Source organism: Hyperolius riggenbachi, chromosome 11, assembly GCF_040937935.1.
Source record: "Hyperolius riggenbachi isolate aHypRig1 chromosome 11, aHypRig1.pri, whole genome shotgun sequence".
Lineage (NCBI taxonomy): Eukaryota > Metazoa > Chordata > Amphibia > Anura > Hyperoliidae > Hyperolius > Hyperolius riggenbachi.
In genome coordinates this window covers 230,873,090-230,900,274 of record NC_090656.1, presented here as the reverse complement: position 1 = coordinate 230,900,274, position 27,185 = coordinate 230,873,090, and the positions used below count along the sequence as shown (strand labels likewise).

The 27,185-nt window shown below is 44.8% G+C and overlaps 1 protein-coding gene across 3 annotated transcripts in view; it reads left to right on the top strand.

Annotated features, from left to right (window-relative positions):
• TP53I11 (tumor protein p53 inducible protein 11) overlaps positions 1–19,842 on the top strand; it is a 152,888-nt gene extending 133,046 nt beyond the window's left edge. For all 3 annotated transcript variants that reach the window (XM_068260122.1, XM_068260124.1, XM_068260123.1), the window contains 3 exons: positions 13,883–13,979; positions 16,105–16,206; positions 19,459–19,842. In XM_068260122.1, coding sequence (XP_068116223.1) covers positions 13,883–13,979; positions 16,105–16,206; positions 19,459–19,592 — 333 coding nt within the window. In that variant the 3' untranslated portion in view covers positions 19,593–19,842. The remainder of the gene's footprint in view (positions 1–13,882; positions 13,980–16,104; positions 16,207–19,458) is intronic.
• Positions 19,843–27,185: the final 7,343 nt, after the last annotated feature.

Sequence of the window (27,185 nt, the reverse complement as noted above, 5' to 3'; positions counted from 1 at the left end):
CATTGTCTGCGAATATTACTCAACTGCAAGTGCAAAATGCATGTACTCTGGTAGCGATTTTTTTTCAATGTGTTTTTAAAGCGGATCTGAACTCACAAGTGTACTCTGCTCTAAAAGATACACAACAAAAAAGCATTTATTTGTTACAGCTGATGCAAATCTTAAAAAAAAATCTGCAGTGTTTCTACTTCCTGATTCATGGAGGCAGACATACTGTTAACCTCCTGTGCTTTCAACTGGGCTTATGTGCCATAGGCAGTCATGTGATTTAGGGGAGAAATCAGATTACAACTTGTGATTAGACACAAATGAGGGGGGATTAGATATGCAAAACTCTCTAAATACATACAGGGTGCATTCCTCTGTTTTCCTTCTGTCCTGTGCAAGAGATCAGATCCACTTCAAGGCGACGTTAACTATGTGCTGTTCCTATTGTGAGTGAATAAAGTTTGCATACATTTGGTATCTTATGAGCAGTTGCATTATGTTATGATAGTGTACACAACAATGCGGTGGGGGGGGGCAGACAAACTCGCAAACCCTCTGCCCTCCCTTCCCCCCTGAGGGGCAGTTGCAGCACTCCTGGGCTGTGAGGTGCTCTGTGGGGGTGCTTGCGCCCCCCCCCCCCCCCCCCATTTCCTGGGGGCACGAGGAGGCCTATACATAGCACCCTGTTGAGTTGAGAAAGTATTTTGCATGGACCAACTCCTGCAGGGTACAGCAGGGAGTTTGCTTTAGATCCTGCATATTCTGGCAAGCATGACCACATATGCTATTGCTCCGTTGTTATTGCCTGATGAAGCCGGGTCAAACCTGCGAAATGCGTTGCATTGTCCCCCCGAGTATGTAAATAAACTTGTATTTGACAAACACATTGGCAATTTTTGTGTCTGCTTGGAGGAGGTAAGTCCACCACTGCTCCTCATGTTTTAAACTTTTTAGATATTTTTATCCTTTTGGCATCTCTGTATCCATACTACACTATTCTGGCAAGCAGATGCAATATGCAAACACTGTGCCATTTTAATCAGTCAATAGACATGAGGCAGCCAGTATATTAGTCAGGTGACCCCTGGTGTGAGCACCCCCCCCCCCCCCTTTGCTTTGTAGTTTGCAGCCCCATACATGTAGCCTGCAGTGACTGTGCTGCCTCTGTGTACATTTCATTCTATACACGGCGTGATCTATAAACCTCAGCAGACAGGGAAGGATAACAGGAGTGGAATCTGCCCGCAGGCGGCCCGCCCTGCTCAATAATTCACTTTGTCCCGATCCGCTGGCATCAGACAATAGACTCCAGTGTAGGCGCTCTATGCCCCGGGCACCAATCTCATTCCAGGCAAGAATCTGGGACGCTCTGAACCGCCGAACGCTCAGAACGTGGCCGAGACGCCAACCCAATAAAAGGAGCCGCTCCGCAGCAGATTTACCGCTGTTCGCTCAAAGTCTCTTCAGAAAACTGTGATCTTCTGTCGCTCCCTCGCTGTGACATCACCGCGTGCAGAACTTGTGCTCAATGAACATATCCTGCGAGTTATCGGTTATTAACGGCAGCCTTTCTCTAGGGGTTCCCTATTCTTGTGCTGAAAGCTGCTGTGAGATAAAAGGGGCCTTCTGTAAGTGTTAAAGGGAATATAAAGTGAGAGCCATATGGAGGCTGCCATACTTATTTCCTTTTAAACAATCCCAGTTGCCTGGCAGCCCTGGTGATCTCTTTGGCTGCAGTTGTGTCTGAATCACACTCCTGAAACAAGCATGTATCTAATCCAGTTACACCTCAGTCAGAGCACCAGATTTTCATGCTTGTTCAGGGGCTATGGCTAACAGTATTAGAGGCAGAGGATCAGCTGGTCAGCCAGGGAACTGGTATTGCTTAAAAGGAAATAAATATGGCAGCCTCCATATCCCTCTCACTTCAGGTCCCCTTTAATCATTGTAATGGAAGTTATAAGGTTCTTCGGTTTTCTTCAGTTATTTTATGGTGAACCAAAACCACTTGCAGAACAGAAGAAGGGTGTTTGTTTGGGGTTTTTTTAATACCTCTTAGCGGAAAAAGCTATGATAGATGTACATTTCCATTTTTATAGATGGTACAAGAGTATTTGAAGTTTTAGGAAGTATGAGATGCAGATTGGTGTATTTAATATGGTAGGACATTAGACTATGACTGTGGTAGGAATTAGATTGTGAGCTCCTCTGAGGTCAGTGAGTGACATGACTATGTACTCTGTAAAGTGCTGCAGAAGATGTCACTGCTATATAAATACATAATAATAATATGGTAGGACATTAGACTATGACTGTGGCAGGGATTAGATTGTGAGCTCCTGTAAGGACAGTCAGTGACATGACTATGTACTCTGTAATGTGCTGCAGAAGATGTCAGTGCTATATAAATACATAATAGCAATATGGCAGGACATTAGACTATGACTATGGTAGGATTAGATTGTGAGCTCCTCTGAGGACAGTCAGTGACATGACTATGTACCCTGTAATGTGCTGCAGGAGATGTCAGTGCTATATAAATACATAATAATAATATGGTAGGACATTAGACTATGACTATGGTAGGAATTAGAGTGTGAGCTCCTCTGAGGTCAGTGAGTGACATGACTATGTACTCTGTAAAGTGCTGCAGAAGATGTCACTGCTATATATATATATATATATATATATATATATATATATATATATATACACACATACATACATACATACATACATACATACATACATAATTTTAATAATAATACTTTTACCTGTGGAAACCTTGGGCAGATAGTTGCCATAGATTGGAAGTAATACCCGGCAGCGCCGCGTCCCATCTTATTGAAGCTTCCAGCCGTTAGTCACGTGTTGGAATAAGCGTTGCTTCGCGGGCCGTATAATGAAGTGCGCAGTCGATAACAGAGCGGTTTATCTGTAAACTCTTCCATCGCTGGCATCATTAGCGCAATAAATTAGCTGCATGGCTTATTGCAATTCCCTTCTACATGTATATGCTTTATTACAGCTGATTATATTCTCATTTAGAAGCACTCTGGTGATGCTGATTGCGCCGGGTGACATATGATTAGCAATGCATCTCATTTACTCGCTCTCATTCGTTTTGGGTTTGAGGGATTTTTGAAAGACTAATTCAAATCCGTTGCGACTTGCAACGGGGCCCCTGGACCTCTAGGAGCCCTCCATTATCCATTTTATTAGCTTTAATTGGTGCTATGCTGGTAATGATCACCTCTATATGTGCATTACATAGGGGTAATAATTAAAGGGGCACTATGGCGAAAAATTGTAAAATTTAAAATATGTGCAAACATATGCAAATAAGAAGTGTGTTTCTTCCTGAGTAAAATGAGCCATAAATTACTTTTCTCCTTTGTTGCTGTCACTTACAGTAGGTAGTAGAGATCTGACAGAAGCAACAGGTTTTGGACTAGTCCATCACTTCATGGGGGGATTCTCAGGGATTTATTTATTTTCAAAAGCACTTAGTGAATGGCAGTTGCTCCGTCCAACTGCCAAAAAACTGTGTAGCGAGCAGGGAAGCTGCCCAGCATCATTGTTTAAATCCTTTTTAGGGAATATCTTAATAAAAGCCATGCTGAGAATTCCCTATGAAGAGATGGACTAGTCCAAAACCTGTTGGTTCTGTCAGATTTCTACTACCTACTGTAAGTGACAGCAACATAGGAGAAAAGCAATTTATGGCTCATTTTACTCCGGAAAAAACGTACTTCTTATTTGTCTGTTTGCACATATTTTAAATTTTAAACATTTTCGCCATCGTGCCCCTTTAACAAACTGTTTCCTTAATTTTAATTACACCTCAGGGTCACTGCAGCTGTCCTTGGTTGGTTTTGGGGCTCCATATCAATACAGTGATTGGGGCCCCATGTAAAACTTGCACTTGGGCCCCAAGCTCCGCAGTTATGCCACTGATAGCTGCAGTCACAGAGAATGACCCCTCCGACTGTCTGTGCGGCCGGGCCGAGATCAGTGCATGAGGTGTATTTGTTTTCAGTAGATGCTGAAATTATTCTGTAAACTGCTGTACATAAGTTCTGTATTATGGCCACTGACTCTCGCTGCTTCTAACTACCATAGCTTCCGAATGTACAGCCTACCCGAACACATTGCCCTCCCCTTACCTGCTGCTGAGATGTGTGTACACGCACCCCCCTGTGAGGAGGGCGGAGCTTGTATCTGTGACCTGCGTACATATTGATACATGGCGTGAGACGAATGGCCACTCAGCTTGCTGCCGACATTAAATTCTATTCCCGGCGACCGAAATACATTGAAGATCGCGCTGCGCCAATATAGACGTAATAACATTACATCGGCGGCAGTGTTGACAGCAGGCGATACGCGGGTTAGTGTGTATACACACACACCTACCTACCTGGGAAAGGGAGTGACACAGCAGCTGGGGGAGGGAGGTATACCACACAGATGGATGGAAATGGCAGCTGGGGAAAGGATTTTTACTACACAGAGGGACTGGCACAGCCGATGGGGGAGGGAGTTATGCCACACAGAGGGAGTAACATGACAGCTGGGGATGGATTTATACCACACAGAGGGACTGACACAGCAGCTGGGGAGGACAGTCTACCCACACCTTCCATGGTGGGAGAGGAGAGATAACCCCAACTTTGTCTTTTCTTCACCCACTTCAGCTCGCAGATGTTTTCACCTCTAGGACAGAAGCAATTTTCACCTGTCGGCACTCTTTCCATTCATTCACCAATAACTTTATTACTTATCACAACTAAATGCTCTATATCTTGTTTTTTTTCGCCACCAATACGTTTTTTTTCGCCACCAATAAGGCTTTCTTTGGGTGGTACATTTTGCTAAGAGTTATTTCATTCTAAATGCATTCTAACGGGAATAATAAGAAAAAAAATTATTTCTCAGTTTTCGGCCATTATAGTTTTAAAATAAAACGTTCTACTGTGCATAAAAAGCACACATTTTAACATACACATTACAACCCCCAAAAGATCGCTCAAATCTTCACAAACTATTACGAACAACTCTATAATTTACCGGACCATGACAAAGATCCTACCTTTCTCTCTGCAGTCGACTCATTCTTAGCACCCTTAAATCTCCCTCAACTAACGGATCCCCAACGGGACACACTCAACTCCCCTATAACTACTCTAGAACTGGCTGAGGTATTAAAATCATTTCCTTCCTCAAAGTCTCCGGGACCGGACGGGTTGCCCTACTCCTATTATAAAAAGTTCCAACACATCTTACTTCCCCATTTAGCGACCCTTGCTTCTAAAATAATGGATGGACACACACCCCCCTCATACCATGCTAACCTCTCTCCTTACAGTAATTCCTAAGGAGGGAAAAGACAGCCAACTACCTCAAAGCTACAGGCCAATCTCCCTCTTAAATTCCGACCTAAAAATAATAACCAAAGCCCTCGCCAACCGTTTAAACCCTATACTTACATCCCTAATTAATAATGATCAAGTAGGCTTCATATTGGGGCGTCAAGCTGGTGACAATACCAGGAAGGCAATAGACCTCATTTCACTTATGAATAGAGACAATAAACCCTCCCTCCTTTTAAGCCTAGATGCCGAAAAGGCTTTCGACCGCCTATCTTGGTCCTTTCTCTTCAAGGTGCTTCGACATCAAGGCTTCACTGGTCCATTCATTACTCTCCTCGAATTTCTCTATTCCTCTCCTACCTCCACAGTTAAACTTCCCTCAGCTCCTATTCGCCCATTTAACATAAATAACGGAACTAGACAAGGCTGCCCATTGTCTCCCCTGCTTTTCGCCATCAGTATAGAGCCCCTTGCTAGTGCAATAAGACTCAACAAAGATATCCTAGGTATAAAACATGGAGGTCATGAACACAAAATCTCACTCTTTGCTGATGACATCTTACTCACTCTCATTAGCCCCTTAACATCCCTCCCTGCCCTTCACTCAACAATCTCCTCTTATGAAGCCATTTCAGGATTTAAACTAAATAAAGATAAAACTGAAGCCTTACCAATCAAAATCCCTTCAAGTATGCTTTCGGCCCTAAAATCCCACTTCACCTATAACTGGAGATCTCAAACCCTAAAATACCTGGGGATCAACCTTACCACCTCATACTCAACCATCTATAAGCAAAACTTTCCCTCCCTTATACAGAAAATTCTCCAAGATCTCCACAAATGGACGGCGTATAAAATCTCCTGGATAGGGAGAATATATTCACTAAAAATGAACATACTGCCCCGCATACTGTACCTATTTGAGACTCTACCGGTCCGGGTCCCTTCCATTCAGCTGGCTAAACTACAATCAGCATTCTTAAAGTTTGTTTGGAATCATAAACGCCCAAGAGTTTCCAAGTCTGTTCTTCTCTCTCCTAGAGAACAGGGAGGACTGGGTCTCCCACATTTAAAACACTACTATCAAGCTGCGCATTTGAGACAGCTGAAGGAATGGTCTGACCTAAGAGTCTTCTCTAAATGGGCTATAATAGAGGCCATGGAGGTCTCCCCACTTTCTCTAGCCTCCTACATATGGACCTTAAACCCCCCTAAACTGCCCCATAAGAACTTCCTCCCCACTATACAATTTACCCTCAGCATATGGAAAAATACTGCACGGAAAGCCGGCCTGATCTCACACCCATCCCCACTGTATCCTATCTTAGGGAACCCTTTGTTTCCCCCAGGCACTGTCCCCTCCTTTATTGCCAGATGGTACCTCTCAGGATACTATAATTTAAATAACTGGACAGACCCTACCTCTGGCAAACTCATCACACTCTCCTTGTTAAGAGAAAAAATGCATCTCCCCCCATCAAGACTCATGGAAGCGAACCAAATCTCCCACTTCCTTAACAGTCATGTCAGGGGGGCCCCCCAATACCCTCCCCTACCACCTTTGAAAAAATCTGCCTTCAGAAGGGACATCAAAAAGGCTTAATTTCCCAGATATACTCTCTTCTACAATCAAACTCAGGAACCTTAAAGGCTTCCCACCTCTACATGAAGAAATGGGAAAATGCTTTATCAATTAATATAAGTAATTCGGACTGGGAAGATATCTGGGAAAATGCCAAACACTCATCTATCTGCACTCAAATCAAAGAAAATATATACAAAATCCTATTCAGGTGGTATCTGACCCCTGAAGTCCTCGCAAACATCTACCCTCACACACCCGACACCTGCTGGAGGGGCTGTTCTCACAAAGGATCTCTTGAACACATCTTCTGGTCCTGCCCAGTAATCATTCCTTTATGGGAAGAGGTCAGCCATCTGATACTGTCGGTCACAGGCACTCCAATCCCATTAGACCCGACGATCTTACTCCTAGGCAAACCTATCCCTGGAGCTCCCAAACCTCTTATGCGTTTGATCACTCACATCCTAACTGCAACGAGACTTTCCATAGCCTCAGCTTGGAAAAACATAGCTCCTCCTAATATCTCAGAAGTTAAACTAAAAATTAACTGGATTATGACAATGGAACAGATGACAGCCACCCTGAGGGACACTGAACCTCAGTATCATAAAATATGGGGCCCATGGACCCTATACTCACCAGATTATATGCCTCCTTGAACTCACATCAGTTTCTGATGATTAGCTCTTCCCCTACACTGGAACCTTAGACCCCTTGCGTTTTTCAGGAACACATTTCCTAGCTTTCTACACGTTGGGATGAGGTTGCCAAACACTGTACCCTGTTGAAACCCCCCTTCCTGCCAATCCCTTCCCACCCACTCCCCTTCCCGACCCTACCCTTCCCTCTCCCTTCTCTTCTCCCTTAAGCATACCCATACTACACTCTCCCGCTCCTACTGGCTTTACTCTCTCTAGCCATATTATAGGACTTAAACCAAGGACTTGCTCCTACGAACATGGCACTACATCTATGCTCATCATAGCAAAACCTCCGGACACCTCTTATATAAACCATCTATATTCTCATCTCTGAAACTAAAAGCAAAGACTCTTTTTCCATCTCTCCAATTAAGCTAAGAGACTTACTCATACATAGATTTATCTCTGCACAAAAGCTTGTTAGAAACTGAGATCCTGGTCTGACTGAAAAAGTCTCTGCTTTTTGATATTTCTATGTGATTTGATCGATATTTCCAATGTTATGTTCCAATGTTATTGTACCCATGCTTATATTTTTCAATAAAAACTAGAGTTACAAAAAAAAAAAAAAAAGAGAAGAAAAAAAAGCACACATTTTATTTGCCCATTTGTCTTGGTTATTGCAACACTTACAATATTTCCCTAGTACAATGTATGGTGCCAATATTTTATAGTCCCAGCAGGGACACACCGAGGGACTGCTGTGTCAGTCCCTCTGTGTGGTATAAATCCCTTCCCCAGCTGCCATGTCACTCCATCTGTGTGTTATAACTCCCTCTCTAGCTGCTGTGTAACTCCCTTTCCCAGTTACTGTGTCCAGGGCCGGAGCAAGGCAGAGGCAAGAGAGGCTCCAGCCTCAGGGAGCAGTGTAGCAGGGGGCGCACAACTCGCTCAAATCATTCCCATTTTGTGTTTGAAGCAGAGAGAAATAAGAAAAGGGTATACAGTATATAGCAGTGACTGCAAGCCAGATAACTAGAGATGAAGGTGTTTGGGGGCCCTGGGGTGCATCTTATTCTAATAACATTCTGTGTGTGCACGTACGTACGTATCGCCTGCTTTCAATACTGCCACAGATGTAATGTTGTTCCGTCTATAGCACCGCAGCGCGATCTTCAGTGTATTTCGGGTGTCGTGAATAGTATTTAACGCCACCTGGATTTCGGCGGCAGCAGGCTGAACTGTCATTCGTCTCACGCCCTGCCCAAGCAATGTATCAATATGTACGCAGGTCACCAATACAAGCTCCGCCCTCCTTACAGGGGGTGTGTGTACACGGATCTCACCAGTAGGTAAGGCAAGGCCATTGTGTTCATCCAGTGGTGTTGCAGCATTCTGGACGAATGTATTCGTACAGATTTCTGCTAAGCGGCTCCTGCTGGACGAATATATTCGTCCAGTTAGGTTAAAGCTCCTTTCCCACTTGACTTTGCATCACATGCGGCCAGTGGGAGCGGACAGTATAAATTACGCTCGGATGGCCTGCAGTGACAAGGCTGGAGCCTGGGGCAGATGTGTTCCCTTATAGGCTATATGGGACAAAGCATCTGCCTGGCCTGGGATTATCACGGACTGCGCAGAAGCACAGTCCGGTTACTACAACAGATCTGCTGCAGCGTGACAAATGTGAACGGCTCACTCTCCGCTTAGCAATAAGCGGAGAATCGAAAAAAAAAAACACCACTCTAGTAGGAACTGATTCTAATCCTGAGAGCTTTGTGTAAATAAACACCGATCTAGAGATGGGAGGGGCAGAAGGATTTTCTGACCTGATTGGAGGCTGTTAAAGGTGTCAGAGCGTTGCATAAGCGATGTCTGCACACATAATTTCAGGATCTAGTTAAACCAATGAGATCTATACATTGGTAGTCAGAAAGCTTCTGTGTCTAGAGTTACCCTTCAACCAACACTCTGTTATGTTTAACCACTTCACCCCAAGGCAGTTTTTACCCTAACGGACAAGAGCGATTTTCACCTTTCAGTGCTCCTCTCTTTCATTTGCCAATAACTTAATCACTACTAATCACAATGAAATGATCTATGTCTTGTTTTTTTCACCACCAATTGGGCGTTTTGGGGTTGATATTTGTTTTCAGTAATTACTTTAGTTTCTAAGCATTTTAAAGGGAAAAACAAGGAAAAAATGAAATACACTATTTCTCCAATTGCATTCCCTATGGTTTTAATATAAACACTGCTACTGTACATAAAACCCACACATTTTATCTGCCCATTTGTCCTGGTTATTACAAGAGTTTAATTATGTCCCTAGTACAAAGTATGGTGACAATATATCATTTGGCAATAAAGGTGTATTTTTTTCTTTGGTGTTTTTTTTTCCACTATTTTCACGTGCGCGCTCCCGCTCGTGCAGGTGCATTCCCGTGCACACACACAGCGGCAGCAGCACTGTCTGACTTATAAAAACGTCCTGGAGCCATTAGGAGGCTCTAACAGGACGTTTTTATAAGTCAGCCTGTCATTAAGTGGTTAATAGAGTGAGTCAGACTTTTAGGAAAGTTACAACTATCTAAAAAAGAGAAAAACCGGACAGAAATTTCCTAGAAGATAAAGTTATGAATCGCGTTTCAGTACAGACGGTGACGCTTTTTGGCATACGCCTTCCAAAACAGGAATTTGTGAGCATCTCATCTTAAAAGTGGAGCTGAACTCTTGCACAGGACAGAAGGAAAACATAAAGACATCCGCCCTGTATGTATTTAGAGAGATTAGCCTGTCTAATTCCCCCTCATCTGTGCAGGAGTAGTTTGATCTCTCAGCTGTGGCAGCTGGCTGCCTCGGCAGAGCAGCTAATGTATAAATACACGGTTTTAACCCTATGTCTGCTTTCCTGAAAGCAGGAAGTAGACTGCAGATTTATTGCAGGATTTGTATCAGCTGTAACAAAGAAATGTTTTTTTCTGTAAAGGTTATTATGCTGCTGCTTATCTTTTAGAGCAGATGGGAAGTTCTGAGTTCAGGTCCTCTTTAAAGTGAACCAGAGACGAAGTGTATTTTACCATGTGTACCATGTGTACCCTTGTGTATTTTACCATACATATCAGTAAGAACATTAGAGAAAACACTTACCATGCTCTCTGTTTCATCCTCACTGCTAAAAGTGTCTGTTATCAGCTGTGATAAGAATCCCGGACTGAGCATTCAATCTGGCTTTGCAGGGAATAATTATAGCTGAGTCATTATAGCAGAGCCACAAGGGGCAGGCTTGGGCTTGAAAAGACACAAGAGAAGACAGACTCAGCTATAATCTTTCCGTAGCAAAGCTAGACTTAAGGTAGCCATACACTGGTCGATTTGCCATCAGATTCGACCAACAGATAGATCCCTCTCTGATCGAAATCTGATCAGAAGAGGGATCGTATGGCTACCTTTACTGCAAACAGATTGTGAACAGATTTCAGCCTGAAACCGATCACAATCTGTTGTGGTGGTGCTGCTGCCGCCGCCGCTTCCCCCCCCCCCCCCTCTACTGTTTAAACTAGGAGGAACTGATGCATGCCGGAGACCAGAGCGGAGACGGAGCAGCGGTGACCGGGGGCAGTCGCGCCGGCGGAGCAGGTAATGTATTGCCGCTCTATTGCGTCGGTCGTCGGGCACTCGAATGTCGCTAGCGACGCGCTCCCTACCCGCGGGCGATCAACGGTAATTTTCCGCACGGAGCGATCGACGGGATCGGACGAAATGGATCGAAATTCGGCGTGTAGTGCGAACGATTGGCAGCAGGTTCGATCCCAGTGATCGAATCTGCTGTCGAAACGGCGGCAAATCGGGCCAGTGTATGGCCAGCTTAAGTGATCAGTCGGGGATTCTTGTCAGAGGTGATAACAGTCAGATTAAACAGAGAACAATGAAACAAAGAGCAGATTAGGTGTTTACTGTCATGTTCCCACTGATTTATAAGGTAAAATACAAGAGGGTGCTTCATCTCTGGTTCTCTTTAAATCGTCCTGCATGTGTTTGTAGTCCCTCCAGTCTGTATTCTGTCCCCAAATCCCCCCACAGCTCAGAACCTGCAAATTCTGGCTGATGATAAAAATGAGATATGGACCGCGCTCAATTCGCCAACCAGCTTCTGCGCTGTCCATCCCAGCGCTATTACCATGGTAACAGCCACGCACAAACTAAATGGATTTTTATTTTCTCTTTCCTTTTAGTCCATGTTTTGACCTCTGATTTCTGACAGTTCGGAGAAACTCTTTCTGGATCCATTTTAAATGACGGATAACGTGTTCCTAAAACGCCGCATCTATTTTATTTCGGTTGATTGTCTATTTTCTGCGGCTTTCGGCCCTTTTTCTGCGAAATTGGATTTTGAGGCAAGCGGCAAATGATTACAAAGCTATTTACAGCAAATCGCCTCTCCGTGAGTCATGCTGCAGCTTTTCAAACGCTAAATAAGTCCTTAAAATGAAGTTCATTCCCGACTAACTTCACACGAGCCGGCTCAACGCTCGGCGTGCGGCTTTACAGAACCGGAAAACCAGGCGAGAGTGCAAGTCCGCAAGATCATATTTCCAATAAAGTTATTCCATTTGAAGGAGTATCATATCTAATCGATCCACCGCATTAATGTATCCAAGTTATGACCGTATCTATGAAAAATTCACCATGCCGATAGACCATTTCTTTAAAGGGATACTTAAGTGAAAATAAAAAAATGATTTTTACTCACCTGGGGCTTCCCTCAGCCCCCTGCAGCTGTCCGGTGCCCTCGCAGCCTGGCTCCGATCCTACTGTCCCCGCCGGCGGCTACTTCCGGGTTCGGCGACAGCCGCCGACAGGCTGGGAACGCGAGTGATTCTTCGCGTTCCCAGCCACAATATATCTCCCCATATGCTGCTATTGAGGCAAGAAGGCAATAGCAGCATAGGGGGCGATATATTGTGGCTGGGAACATGAAGAATCACTCGCGTTCCCAGCCTGTCGGCGGCTGTCGCCGAACCCGGAAGTAGCTGCCGGTGGGGACAGTAGGATCGGAGCCAGGCTGCGAGGGCACCGGACAGCTGCAGGGGGCTGAGGGAAGCCCCAGGTGAGTAAAAATCATTTTTTTATTTTCACTTAAGTATCCCTTTAAAGCAACAGGGACAGCCATACTATGCTAGGGGAAAAAAACACATATATAAGCAGATAAATACTTGTTCTACTTATATAATATATGTACAGTATTGTACTGGCCACATTTTTTATTTTAGTGAATTTCATATAGTAAATAAAGAGAAAACTGTTCCAGGCATTTTCCATCTTTACTGCCTCTGACTGAAGCCAATCCTGATGTTATTTTGGGATGGGAGATACCAAGCTTCCCTCTCCTCGGCAATATACTAGAATCGTTAATGGGCATGTTAGGAGACCATAGCAGGCCCCCATCAGTCATACCATCCAATGCTGCTTTACGTTTTCTGCAATTGATGGACACATATGAAAGGGTCGGGTTCAGGAATGTACTGGTTATGGCTCATGCATTGGTCTGAGGTCGGAGTCCCCTCCGTGCGGAATCGGCGTTGGAACTTACAGTTCTATTTGCAGATCTTGCAGTGTGTGGGCCCATCCTTTGTTTACAGTTCGACAACCATTCCTGTTTCTGGCAGGCCCAGAATGATCGGTTTTGTTTGAAGAGAAACTTAAGTGAAAAGGGGAAAAAAATAATTACGTTGCAAAGAGAGAAGTTAAATAGAAGAAAGATAAAGAAATTATTGAAATTTGCCATTTACTTTGTTCATATTGTTTGATCCACAATAAGCCTGCAGGTCATCATCTTTGCTGCTGGCAGAGAGGAAAAAAACTAGACAGCACCGACTGCCATTCTCTATAACCACACCCACTAACATTGTGATAGGCTAAAAGGTTGTTTGTTTATAGAAGCATTATCCATATGCACAGAGGGAGAAACTGGTTGCTTGGTAGTAGGGGACGGACATTATTTCCCACAATGCTACAAGGTTCACAGACAGGAAGCAGAACCATGGTCATGACATCACACTGTGGGAGGGGTTTCACCACAATATCACCTATACAGATGTCCCTGATGATCTATTTGGGAAAGGGTTGAAATTTCTCATAGGAAAGGGGATATCGGGTACTGATTGGGATAAAGTTCAAACCTTGGTTACAGTTCCTCTTTAATGCTTTATTGTACAGCACTGCATTATATGTCGGAGCTATATAAATATTGATAAATAATTGGCGTCTGACGTTCTGTTCTCTTTGTGTTTCAGGCACTGACCTTCCCCGACCAGCTATATGAAGCCGTCTTCGATAAAGGCGCTGTCAGCAGCAAAACCTCCACCCGCCTCTATGGAGGGGCTCTGTTCAGTGAGTCATACAATCTTCATACAATCGGGTTGGCCACATACGTGCAGATATCGAATTGACATTGTTGTTCTTGCTGCTCAGACGAGCACTCAAGCTGATTTGAGGGCTGGGAGCCACTGGGGCGTTTTTGGCAGCATTTTGGGTTCGCCGGCAATTTCCAAAAAAACGCTTTGCCATTGATAGTGAGTGATGGGGACCCACTAGTGCAATTGTGCTTAGGGGCAATCGCAATCGTAGAACATGCAGCATTTCGGTGTTTGCTCTCAATGTTGTGTATAGTAGCACTGCAAAATTGCTTTGGAAATCGAATTTGCAGCGATTTGGGGGGCCAGTGATTGAAAATGTAAATAAAGATATTTATACTTACTGGGTGTCCGTATTTCCGGCTTCGGTCTGTAGCCCCACCCCTAACAGGCTCTTCTCTGATTAGGAGGCGGAGCTACAGAGTGAAGCTAGACACCTGATAAGTATAAGGCCTCTTTTCCACGAACTGTTGAGCTGTGTGCTCAGCAAGCAGTTGCCAGGCAGCAGTGAGCAGTTACCAGGCAGCAGTGAGTAGTTACCAGGCAGCAGCAAGCAGTTGTGAGAGTTTGAGAGACATTTCACTGCCTGTAAACAGTTTGTGGAAAAGAGGCCTAATAAAGTTTATAAATTAAAAAAAAAAAGCCTTTCAAACTCTCACAGTTGCTTACTGCTGCCTGGTAACGGCTTGCTGCTGCCTGGTAATGGCTTGCTGCTGCCTGGTAATGGCTTGCTGCTGCCTGGTAATGGCTTGCTGCTGCCTGGTAACTGCTTGCTGCTGCCTGGTAACTGCTTGCTGCTGCCTGGTAACTGCTTGCTGCTGCCTGGTAACGGCTTGCTGCTGCCTGGTAATGGCTTGCTGCTGCCTGGTAATGGCTTGCTGCTGCCTGGTAACGGCTTGCTGCTGCCTGGTAACGGCTTACTGCTGCCTGGTAACGGCTTGCTGAGCACACAGCTCAACTGTCCGTATAAAAGAAGCCTAAGGCCTCCTTTTCCATGAACTGTTGAGCTGTGTGCTCAGCAAGCCGTTACCAGGCAGCAGCAAGCAGTTACCAGGCAGCAGTAAGCAGTTACCAGGCAGCAACAAACAGTTACAGTTACCAGGCAGCAGTAAGCAGTTGAGAGGCATTTCACTGCCTGTAAACAGTTCGTGGAAAAGAGGCCTCACTTCATCACTAGGACAGTCAGTCAATCAGATGCTTATAATTGGGGTTGCATGCAGTTGTGTTCAGCCTTGGGTTTGGTACAGTTTTAGGCCTCTTTCCACGAGCAGTTGAACTGTGTGCTCAGCCAACTGTTGCTAGGCAGCTGTGAGCAGTTACCAGGCAGCTGTGAGCGTTTGAGAGGCATTTCATTTGCCTATAAATAGTCTGTGGAAAAGAGGCCTGTTTGCGTTATACATACGTTATAACGCAACCGAATGGGACACCCTAATGTGACACCCGCCTCAAACTTATAAATTCTGTGGGGTTGTTTTCCACAAAAAATGGTCCTCAATTGCAATGGCAATTTCTTTACTCTTTAAAGTGAGCGCATTTTTCGGCAGTGATTTGCAGCTGGCATTGAGAAATGATTACAGGCCAATCACAAACTGACAAAGAAAAAATCTGCAGACAGAGCGTTTGTGATTTGTGTAAAAACCGGAGTGCAGCCGGTGGGGAAGGATCCCGTTATTTGTCCACCTCTCCGCTGTTAAAGCAGGCCTGAACTCCGAACTTCCTCTCTGCTCTAGTAGATAAGCAACAGCATAACATTTAAAGAAAAAACATTTCTTTGTTACAGATGATACAAATTCTGCAATACATCTGCAGTGTGTCTACTTCCTGCTTTCATGGAAGCAGACATAAGGTTAGCATACTGTGTTTACAAATTAGCTGCTCTGCTGAGGCTGCCAGCTGGCACAGGTGAGAGATCATATTATAACTTGTAATTAGTCACAGATGAGGGAGAATTGGGCTAAATTCAAATTAATTTCTCTGTTTTCCTTCTGTCCTGTGCAAGAGTTCAGGTCCACCTTAATGTGGGCAGCCCACGCCCCAATGTATGACGAGAGTGCTAAGAATTGCTGAAAAGTACCCAAACTGACTTCTCTTTATTCTCACAGGTATTTCATTAATTTTATGGAATTCGATGTACACATCAGAGAAGGTCATCATTCGGTGGACGCTCCTCACAGAAGCTTGCTACCTGAGCATACAGCTGATTGGTGAGTTTGGCTTTCTAACTTGCTTTAATGGAAATTTCCTCCCACATTTCCGTGACTCGGGAAACAGGCCCGGATTTACCTCACAGGAGCCTATAGGCACACATGTCCTGGCACCCTAGACTTCACCCTCCATGCACCTACAAACCCCCCACCCCCGCCGCACCGCACCGCAAGTGTGCAGCCTGTCCCAGCAGTCACTTCTCCCTTACTTCCCCTACTTCCCCTGCCCAGCGACGTTTTCCACAGATGTCCCTTACTATTGAGGGCGCATCTGGCAACCTGATACTAAGTAGCTATAGATGCCCCAACTGGTATGTAGCTCAATATGCCCTCAGCAGAAGGAAGATATGGTCAGTGGGATGCAAAGAGCCAGTTGAGAGTTAAGCTGGCCATACACTGGCCCGATTTGCGGCCGTTTCGACAGCAGATTCGATCACTGGGATCGAATCTGCTGCCAATCGTTAGCACTAAACGCACCCGCCGATCCGATTTCCTCCCGAAATCTGATCGGTCCGTCGATCGCGCCGTGCGGAAAAATACCGTCGATCGCCCGCGGGTAGGGAGCGCGTCGCTAGTGGCGGCCGATCCGATACAGGCATACATTACCTGACGCTGGCTCCCGGGCATCTTCTCCGCGCTGCACCGCTCTGTTCCTGCTTCCATCCCAGCGTACATTAACTTCCTGTGTCACTGCAGTGACCAGGAAGTTCAAATAGAGGGCGCTCTATTTAAACTTCCTGGTCACGGAGTGACACAGTGTACGCTGGGATGCGGTGCAGCGTGGAGAAGAGGACCCGGAGCCAGCTTTAGGTAATGTATACGCAGCCCACCACACAGCAATGATAAATCAATGGGCTGTTCACAGTGCCCACGTTGCGTTACATTGTAACGCAGCACGTCTACGTAACGTACTGTATGCAGTACATTACACGCGGCTAAGCCGCGTTAGACTGTTTGCACATGCTCAGTGGGGGACGAGAGGAGGCGGGGAGATGCCGCTACAGTAGCCGCGCACATGGCTACTTAATATGCACTGCTGATTGGCCGGCGGGACCACGTGATGCGGAGTGTCTCACTCCGCATCACGTGGTCCCGCCGGCCAATCAGCGCCACTCTGGGAGACCTTATGCGGATAGAGCCGCGTTAGGCGGCTCACTCTACCGTCCTCTCCCGCACCACCATGCGTTGCGTTAGGGGCACGTTATGCGACCATAACGTCCCCTAAAACGCAACGTCCTGGTGTGAAACCAGCCTAAAACATAAAAATGATGGCGTCATCAAGCCGGGACCCGGCACTTAGCGTCAATACAGCAGGGATGCCGGCCAGAGCAGAGGGGAGCGCCGATCGTCGGGGGAATGGCAGGGAGGTGAGTCGATCCTCTTCTTCCCCCCCCCCCCCCCCCCGCCCGCGGCTGCCGCAGCTCTGTAAGTGATCACTACGCTCCGCCAGTGATCGTAGTGATCACATGATCAGCAGCCATACGCGATGGCTGCTGATCCACTGAGGGGAGATGTCGGCTGTCATATGACAGCTTAATCTCTTCTCTCCGGTGCGCATGATCGCGTCGGGGCGGTTTGTTAGCGCGGTCGTTGAATCAACGTCCAGTCAGGGCGGTAGCACCACCTGCTGGACGTAGATTCAAATTACGTCGGCCCCCAAAAGGTTAATATTGTGCAGCTCCCCCTGGTGGTCCGGCCTAGACTCCATAAGACCTGCAAAGTTGTCCTCTAGAAAGTTATAATGGTCACAGAAATGCAGCAGTTTTGTCATAATAAACTGCCAGTCAGAAATGTCTACCTCTCAATGCCCGTCTGTATTTCAGAATTAGAATCAATTTATTTTGCCAAGTAAGCTTGCACTTACAAGGAATTTGTCTTGGCAGTTGCTTAACAAACACAAACAAAAACAATACAAGGACAGACAGTGTGTATATTACTAGTCAAGGACAGTATGTGAGTATAGTGCTAGTAAGCAATGTGAGAATTGTTCATTTACAGTTCTGAGCTGATTACTTTCAAGTTCTAGTAGCTCTAACGTGGTTCTGCATTAAGTATGGCTACCACTTGAGGAAAAAAGCTGTTCCTGTGTCTAGAAGTTTTAGTTGCAATTGACCGAAATCTTAAGGTGGGTACAGACATCACATAAAAGTCTTTGGAAAAGGCAAGATCACCGACCAATTTTACCCCCTTCATGTAGTATGAGAGCCACACCTACACAGTCTATTCTGTTGAGCTGAATTCCATATCAGATACACATTTTTGAAAGATGCTGCACACAAAGTTGCTGTACACATGCAAAAGATCCGTTCCTGCAAAAGATCCGTTCCTGAAAAATGCATTCATGCTCTATGATATCTGCAGATCCTCATACACACCTTGTTTAACAGATGGTTATCTGCAGATCAGACAATCATCTGAAGATCCATCCTGGTGGATCTGATCTGCAGATGAATGTCTGTTAAACAAGGTGTGTATGAGATCTGCAGATATCATAGACTATGAATGCATTTTGCAGGAACTGATCTGTTGCAGGAACTGATCTGTTGCAGGAACTGATCTGTTGCATGTGTAAAACTGGTCTTTGATCTTTCATTTTATAAAGACTTTTATCAGATGTGTGTACCCACCTCTACTCCTGAAGGCATGCGCTGGAAGATGGAGTGAGCTGGGTGAGAGGGGTCAGAGGCAATTTTGGTAGTTCTCTTTCTGCACCTGCTAGCATAAAGATCCTGCAGGGAAGGTAAGCTACAGCCAATTATCCTTTCCGCTGATCGGATGATGCGCTGCAGCCTCCCCTTTTCTAATGCTGAGCAGGAGCTGAACCATACAGTCATAGATGATGTTCTGGTGGATTCGATGATTGCAGTGTAGAACTGCACCATTAGATTTTTGAAGTTGTCCAAACTTTCTCAGCTGCCGTAGTTGGTACAGGATGTACCAACTACGGCAGCTGAGAAAGTTTGGATAACCTCAAACTTGTTGGACAACCCACAACCTGTTGCGCTTTCTTGAAGATAGTGGCAGTGTTGTTGTCCCATTTTAGGTTGTTTGAGATTGTGGACCAAAGAAACTTGAATGGCTCTACCTGGGTTATTGTGGATCCATTTATGGTTAAGGGGAGGTGCTGGAGGGGGAGATTTCCTAATTAGCACTGTGTGCACTTAGGCGTAGAGAGAGTCACATGATCAAAACCGCTGTTACGTTTTTTGGTTTGCTTTTATCTGGTTTATGATTATCTCCTCTCTCCCGCAGTGACCACGGTGGCCATCATCGAGAGTGGCTCGCCCAACATCGCCGTCGCTGTCCTCCTCAGCTTCTGCCTCGTCTTCGTCATCATCAGCGTCTACTTCTACTATCAAGTCGGACGCCGACCCAAGAAAATCTAAACTCCTTTCCTTTTCCAGGGGGGCGTGCTTTCTTCTCTCCTGGACAGGGGATTGTAACGGTTTTAATTCACGATCACGGAACTCAGAAACTGTGGCTCCGAGGACCCGTCCGCACCACACCTGCCCGTGAGCCGTCAGTGCGCTGCAGCGAGTCGCCCTGATGTGTAGTATAGACTGGAAGAGACGATTGCCGATTACCAGGCCTGACGAGCTGCTGCATGCACAGTAAACACTTCCTGTTCATATTTTAGCTTCCTTTGTGCGAATCCTTGTTGTGTGTTTTTCCACCTCCTGTAACCGCCTGTTGGCGAGCCTTAGCATGCTCCCACATATCTGGGGTATTCATCATCCTTCAAGTTATTCCGGAATACCATTCACCTCTTCAACGTTACATTTATCGTTTTAATCACCAGATCGGACACACGTTGACCTGGATCTCTACTGCCAACACATTTCATGGTTCATTCAAGTTCGCTAGCGCATGGGCTGTCGGAGTAGTGCCTTGTATCCCCCTCTGGCAGCCACGGGGTAAACATTCCAGTGGTGAAAGAAGGTCTCCGATCATTCCTGGGCCTTCTTCAGACTGGGATTAAACGCAATTTGCTTGATGGAGTTATGGAGCCCCCTTGTGGTGGATTTGGGGTACTGCCAGGAAAAAGGGTCTTGTCAGTTTGGTAATGGAGAAAGTCGCATTTTATTAGGACCGTTCCCTTGAGAAAAGTCTCTTTTCCTCCCCTTTGGACGCACGTGTGCTCGTTGTCGTAGATGGACTTTGGAATGCTGCTGGGAATGTGACACAGACAGGTCTGTTTCCTGTATTCCGGGGAAGAGATTTCCCCTCGCGCGTTGCTGACAGGATGTTACTTTCCACAGAAGGAAATACAAAGAGGAAATGTGGATCTTTTTGCCGATTTCCAGGAGAATGATTTATTGAGCTGAAAAAAGTGTTTTGCATTTCGTTGTCCCCCCAGCCTTCAGGCCGAACGCCAGGTCTCTACGTGACGGATTAAAGTGTTACTCGCCTAGCCAAATAGACAGAAGGGCAGAAAAATCATCAACTTTGCAAATGAAACCTGTTTGGTCCCTGTTGTACAATCGTGTTCTGTTTTGCTATAAGGAGGTGGAGTTATCGGTGGAAGCGTCATACACAGCAGCCTCAATCAATTGTCCGAGAGCAAAAGTCCATACACATAAGGTGAGAGTTATATGAAGGCTGTCATATTTATTTCCTTTTAAGCAATACCAGTTGCCTGGCAGCCCTGCTGATCTATTTGGCTGCAGTAGTTTCTGAATCACACCAGAAATAGGCATGCAGCTAATCTTGTCAAATCTGTCAAAATTTGTCAGAAAAACCTGATCTGCTGCATGCTTGTTCAGGGCCTATGGCTGAAAATATTAGAGGCAAGAGGATCAGCAGGATAGCCAGGTAACTGGTATAGCTTAAATGGAAATAAATATGGCAGCCTCCATACCCCTCTCTCCACAGTTCTCCTTTAAGTGGAGTACGCACGTCAGGTTAAAATGTGCAAACTGAGGAATTTATGTCAAAGAAAGCCACAGCACTGGGTGTTCCGTGATTCTGGGCATACAGTAGATCCGATCCACCTCCAGAGATCTCTCCTGTGTTGTTTGTGCTTATAGTGCACCTCAGTGCACCCCAAAAAAGCCAAGGGGAATTCTCCCAGTGGATAAAATTCAAAGGCAACCTTATTTATAAAGGTATCCCCTGACGACGGCGAAACGCTGAAACTAGTCGGGACGAGAGCGGGCTATGAAGTATCCCAGAAGTATTCTCTGTATTACCACAAGGGTGGGAAGCGAACAATCCGGAGAGGGTCCTAAGTGGCACAGAACCCTCAGAACGTGAGTGACACTTGCTTATGCCTGCTTAATGTTCTTTTATAAATAAAGTTGCCTTTGAATTTTATCCACTGGGGGAATCCCTCTTTGCATTTTTTGGGGTGCACTGAGGTGCACTATAGGCACAAACGACACAGGAGGGATCTCTGGAGGTGGATCGGATCTACTGTATGCCTAGAATCACGGAACACCCAGCGCTGTGGCTTTCTAAGGCCCAGTGCACACCAAAAACCGCTAGCAGATCCGCAAAACGCTAGAGGTTTTTGGAGCAGATTTCAGAGCGATTCTAGGCATGTGTAGAGACGTTTTCTAAACATGCCTAGCGTTTTCTGGAGCGTTTTTGTGTAGCAGATTACAAATATTGTTACAGTAAAGCTGTTACTGAACAGCTTCCGTAACAAAACCGCCTGAAAAACCACCCTGATCTGGCGTTTTTTAGAGCGGTTTTCCACTTTCCTATACCTTAACATTGAGGCAGAAACGCCTCAGAAATCTAAAAAATGCTGCAGCCCCTGAGTTTGCGTTTGTGGAAAAAACGAGCCGCTCTGGTGTGCACCATCCCATTCACTTTCATTAGCCAAGCGGTTTTCCCCCTGCAAGCGTTTTAAAAAAACGCTCCAAAACCGCTCCGTTGTGCACAAGCCCTATGACTGTTTCTGTGGGTGAAAGAGGATGTATCCCAGGCACGGCTGCAGAGGTTGTACTTTGAAAGAGAGAAAAAGGCTATCATTTTGGGGCGCCTCTAAAAATTAATCTTGAAGAATTTATCTGTTGCTTAGGGGAGGTTTGAAAGACTGATACCGAAAGACTGATGGATAAATATCTTTCGTCTGGATCTTTTGTGAACTTTTTTGCAAAGATTAACTGCAGATTTTCTTTGATCTTTCACTTGTCAAATACTTTTATCTCCTGTGTGTGCCCAGCTTTTAGTATTCAAAATCTGTTTCCCCTCATACTACATGGCCTCATGCTAGCACAGCCGCCCCAGGCACCTTGCATGCAAATATATTGCAAATTGTATGCCGCTGCAGTGTTCTTCCCAGAATTTTTTTCCAGCCGGGTGGCATGAAAAAGCAGCCAGGTGGGGCGAGATGAAAACGCAGGGCAACTCTGCTTACAGCATAGGAGGTGGTGAGCCGAAGACAGCCGGGTGGTCACCAAATCTAGCCGAGTGGAGCACCCGGCTAAAAGAGCCTGGGGAGAACGCTGCGCTGTGAATTGGACTAACCCATTTGATTGATTGGCACTAGGGATGGTCAGTTAGATCCTAATCATTCAGAGTTGATGCGAATATGTGCAAGTTGTAAATCTACATATCAAACACAGGAGCTGCTTTGATAGGTGAATTCCCAAGCTGCTTACATTTGCATAAAATCTCCCAAGCTTGGAATGATTAGAATCTTGTTTGCAGTCCCTGATTGGCTCACATCCGAGCTGCAGGCCATCTGCGTTTTATGTCAGCCGAAACGTATCTTATTGACTATTTGTACTTTTGTACTGCCATTGTTTTCCCTGCAGTGGGGCTCCTCCCACTTGTCCTCTGTATACCCCTCCCCCCTCCATAGAACAGTGAAAATCACAATTGTTTGTTTCAGGGGATAGTTACTAAGTAGGGAGTCAATAAAATGCATGTAATTTTGGGAAGATGCTGTAATATGCAAATGTATTCAGCTTGAAAATGTAACCAATCAAATCTTGCTGAGGTAAAATTAAATTGGTACATCTTCAAGCTGCACACATTTTCTTTTAAAATTTGCATAATACTGCATCCACTTGAAATGATTTGCATCTCACTGCCCATTCCTATTACTGAGCATGTGTACACAGTTTCACTGTACTTCTTGGACCACGTATGTCACATGAGTGCGACTCTGACTCTTATCTGTATTTTAAAGTGATGTTATGTTTCCATGGTTACAGTTAATTTATGCTTGCATGGAAGCTGTCATGTTTCTGGTGGTGTCAGCACTGCACACAGATCAGGGAAAATTCAGATGGTTTTCAGTTTGCTTTTCAACAGGTGTCTCAGTTTTCTGATTTCAGAAATGGATAATAGGGACAAGAAAAGCAATTTATCAGGTTTGTTTGCCAAAAAAATTGTATAGGTTAGAGCTTATATCTGTTATACAAGCAGAAAGTGGTTATAAATCCCAGTTAGGTATTCACTTCTACACCGGACCTGACATAATACTAATTTGGACCCCTGGTTGTTTAGTCTTCTGTTATTTTTTATGGAGCAATGTGTACTATATGTAACTTAAAGGAACCCGAGGTGAGAGGAATATGGAGGCTGCCATATTTATTTCCTTGTAAACTATGCCAGTTGCCTGGCAGCCCTGTTGATCTTCTGGTATAAGTAGTGTCTGAGTCAAAACCCTGGAACAAGCATATGGCTAATCCAGTGAAACCTGAGTCAGAATACCGAATCTGCATATGCATGGCTAAAAGTATTAAGCCCCATCTAAACCATACAATTTTTTGTCTGATTCGATTCAGCAATTTTGGGTACCCGAAGTCGGTGATTTCATAAACTGAGGAGTTGGAGTCGGAAGATTGTTGTACCGACTCCACAGCCCTGGTTTCAGGTTTGTGATTCAGACTCTACTGCAGCGAAAGAGATCAGTAGGAAAGCCAGGCAACTGGTATTTGTTAGAAGAAAATAGGCCACCATATCCTTTAAAGGACACCCGATGTGAAAATAAACTCGTAAGATAAAAAATTGCATCTATCCTTCTCCTGGAAATTACTTTTTTTTTTTTTTTAGATATCCCACAGCTGTATTGTATTTTTAAATGTACTTTTTAAGTTTTTATTGTTTCTGCTCAATGACACATTTATTGAAGTATGCCAGAGCTAAAATCTATGAACATTTGACCCTTTGTATCTCTCCTGCTCTGATGATCCATTTTCTGCTAGGAAAGTGTTCTATGACTGTAATTCATTATCAGTGAGGGTCACACTGTAGTCTGGCCCAGTCCTGACTCAGACAGGAACTGCTACTTACATACCTGATGTTTAACTCTTTCAGGCAGAGAAAGAAAAAAAGGAACACAGCATAGTTATGTGTGTGCTAGTCACTGTACATACCCATGTCTATCATCATGTCACTTGTCACCTCAGGTGTCCTTTCAGTCTGTAATGCAGCTGTGTGTATCTGCTAATCTTCATTCACTCAGACATTTGAGTCGGCCGGCTGTCTAGAGAGTGATTAAACCTCTAACAATCTGAAAGAGAAAAATCATGAAAATGTAACCATAACAAATATCCCTTCATCCAGCAATGTCACGGAGTTCTCTTTTAAGGTGCAGTGATTTTATATGCGAGTCATGGAACTGCGGGGTGAGGCTAGTGTTCCCGGGGGGGAAGCGTGATAAGTGAGGACCCTCCATGCTGTTACACAGAGAGTCTGCCATCACATTATCTCCATCTCTCCTGGAGGATTCTGATGACTTTATTATGGACCAGTGACCGTTCAGATTCCGGATTTATTATCGACAGGTACACTTTAAGCCCCGCCTCCCACCTCCATAAATAAGATATTGTGAAGCCTGATCTATATTTTGTTTATTTTGTGTGTTTTAAAACTGAATACCTCAGTATCTTCCATAATAAAATATGCATTGTGCAGCTCTGAGTACGGAACTGATTATTCCTTGTATTTCAGCTACGATCCATTTTACACTCTGTCCTATTACTGATTTCTCTGTGTTATTTGCTGTAACCGGTTTTTTGATGGATTCTTATGGACAGTTAGAATTGTTGTTTATTATTTGTCCCTTTTTTTTCTCTAAAGGACCAATGTTGCAAAAATTAAAAAATGTAAATTATACATAAAAGCATATGTTGCTGGCACTTACTGTAAGTAGTAAAAATCTCCTATATCACAGTCATTTACAGTTAGTAGAAATCTGACATTACCGACAAGTTTTGAGCTAGTCCATCTCTCCATGGGGGATTCTCAGCATGGCCTTTATTCTTTATTAAGACACTCCCTGAAAAGGATTTTGTACAAAGATGCTGGCCAGCCTCCCTGCTCGCTGCACACTTTTTTGGCAATTGGACGGAGCAACTGCCATTCACTTAGTGCTTTTGAAAATAAAGAAAACCCTGAGAATCCCCCATGAGGAGATGGGCTAGTCCAAAACCTGTCGGTTCTGTTAAATTTCTACTACTTATTGTTATTGACAGTGCACAGAGAAACGCATTTCAGCTGAAGTCATAATAAAGGACAACTGTAGTAAGAAGACTACAGGGGCTGCCATATTTATTTCCTGTTAAATAATATCAGTTGCCTGGTAGCCCTGCTGATCTATTTGGCTGCAGTGTAGTGTCTTATGCTGGGCATAGACGGTAAGATCCGGCTGCTCGCTTAGCCGCTGGATCGACTCCCGCTGCGTCCCCGCTGGCGCTTCCTTATCTTCCGCTCGATTTCCGCTATTGTCCGCCCGCGGGTATCGAGCAGGGAATTGATCCGCGCGGTGATCGGACCTGTCGGGAATTATCAATCGAGCTATCAGCGGCTTGATTGATGAGACGAAATGCACCGTCTATGCCCAGCGTAACACAAGAAACAAGCATGCAGACAATGTCAGAAACACCTGATCTGCTGCATGCTTGTTCATTGTTCTTTGGCTAAAAGTATTCTGCTTTATACACACTTGAGATAAAAGTCTTTAGAAAAGGCAAGATCACAGACCAATTTTACCCCCTTCCATGTAGTATGAGAGCCATACCCTACACAGTCTATTCTATGGAGCTGAACTCCCCATCAGACAGAAATCTTACCCCCTTCCATGTAGTATGAGAGCCACACCTACACAGTCTATTCTATGGAGCTGAACTCCCCATCAGACAGAAATCTTACCCCCTTCCATGTAGTATGAGAGCCATACCCTACACAGTCTATTCTATGGAGCTGAACTCCCCATCAGACAGAAATCTTACCCCCTTCCATGTAGTATGAGAGCCACACCTACACAGTCTATTCTATGGAGCTGCACTCCCCATCAGATAAAATCTTTGCAAGATGCTGCACACACAGATGCCCGTACACACTCAAAAGATCATTATCTGCAAAAGATCTGTTCCTGCAAAAGATCCATTCCTGCAAAATGCATTCATAGTCTATGAGATCTGCAGATCCTCATACACACTTGATTTAACAGACAATCATCTGCAGATCATCTGCAGATCAGATCCACCAGGATGGATTTTCAGATCTGCAGCTGATTGCCAGATATGCAGATGAAGTCTGTTAACCAAGGTGTGTATGATGATCTGCAGATCTCATAGACTATCATTGCAATTTGCAGGAACGGATCTTTGGCAGGAACAGATCTTTTGCAGATACTGATCTTTTGTGTCTGTACAGCATCTGTGTGTGCAGCATCTTGCAAAGATTTTTATCTGATGGGGAGTTCAGCTCCATAGAAAAGACTGTGTAGAGTATGGCTCTCATACTACATGGAAGGGGGTAAAATTGGTCTGTGATCTTGCATTTTCCAAAGACTTTTATCTCAAGTGTGTATGAAGCATTAGAGGCAGAGGATCAGCAGTGCTGCCAGGCAACTGGTTTTGCTTAAAAGGAAATAAATATGTCAGCCTCCATATACCTCTCACTACAGTTGTCCTTTAAAGGGAATCTGAAGTGAAAATAAACTTATGAGATAGTGATTTGTATGTGTAGTACATAACATTGAACATTAGTAGCAAAGATATGAGTCTCATATTGTT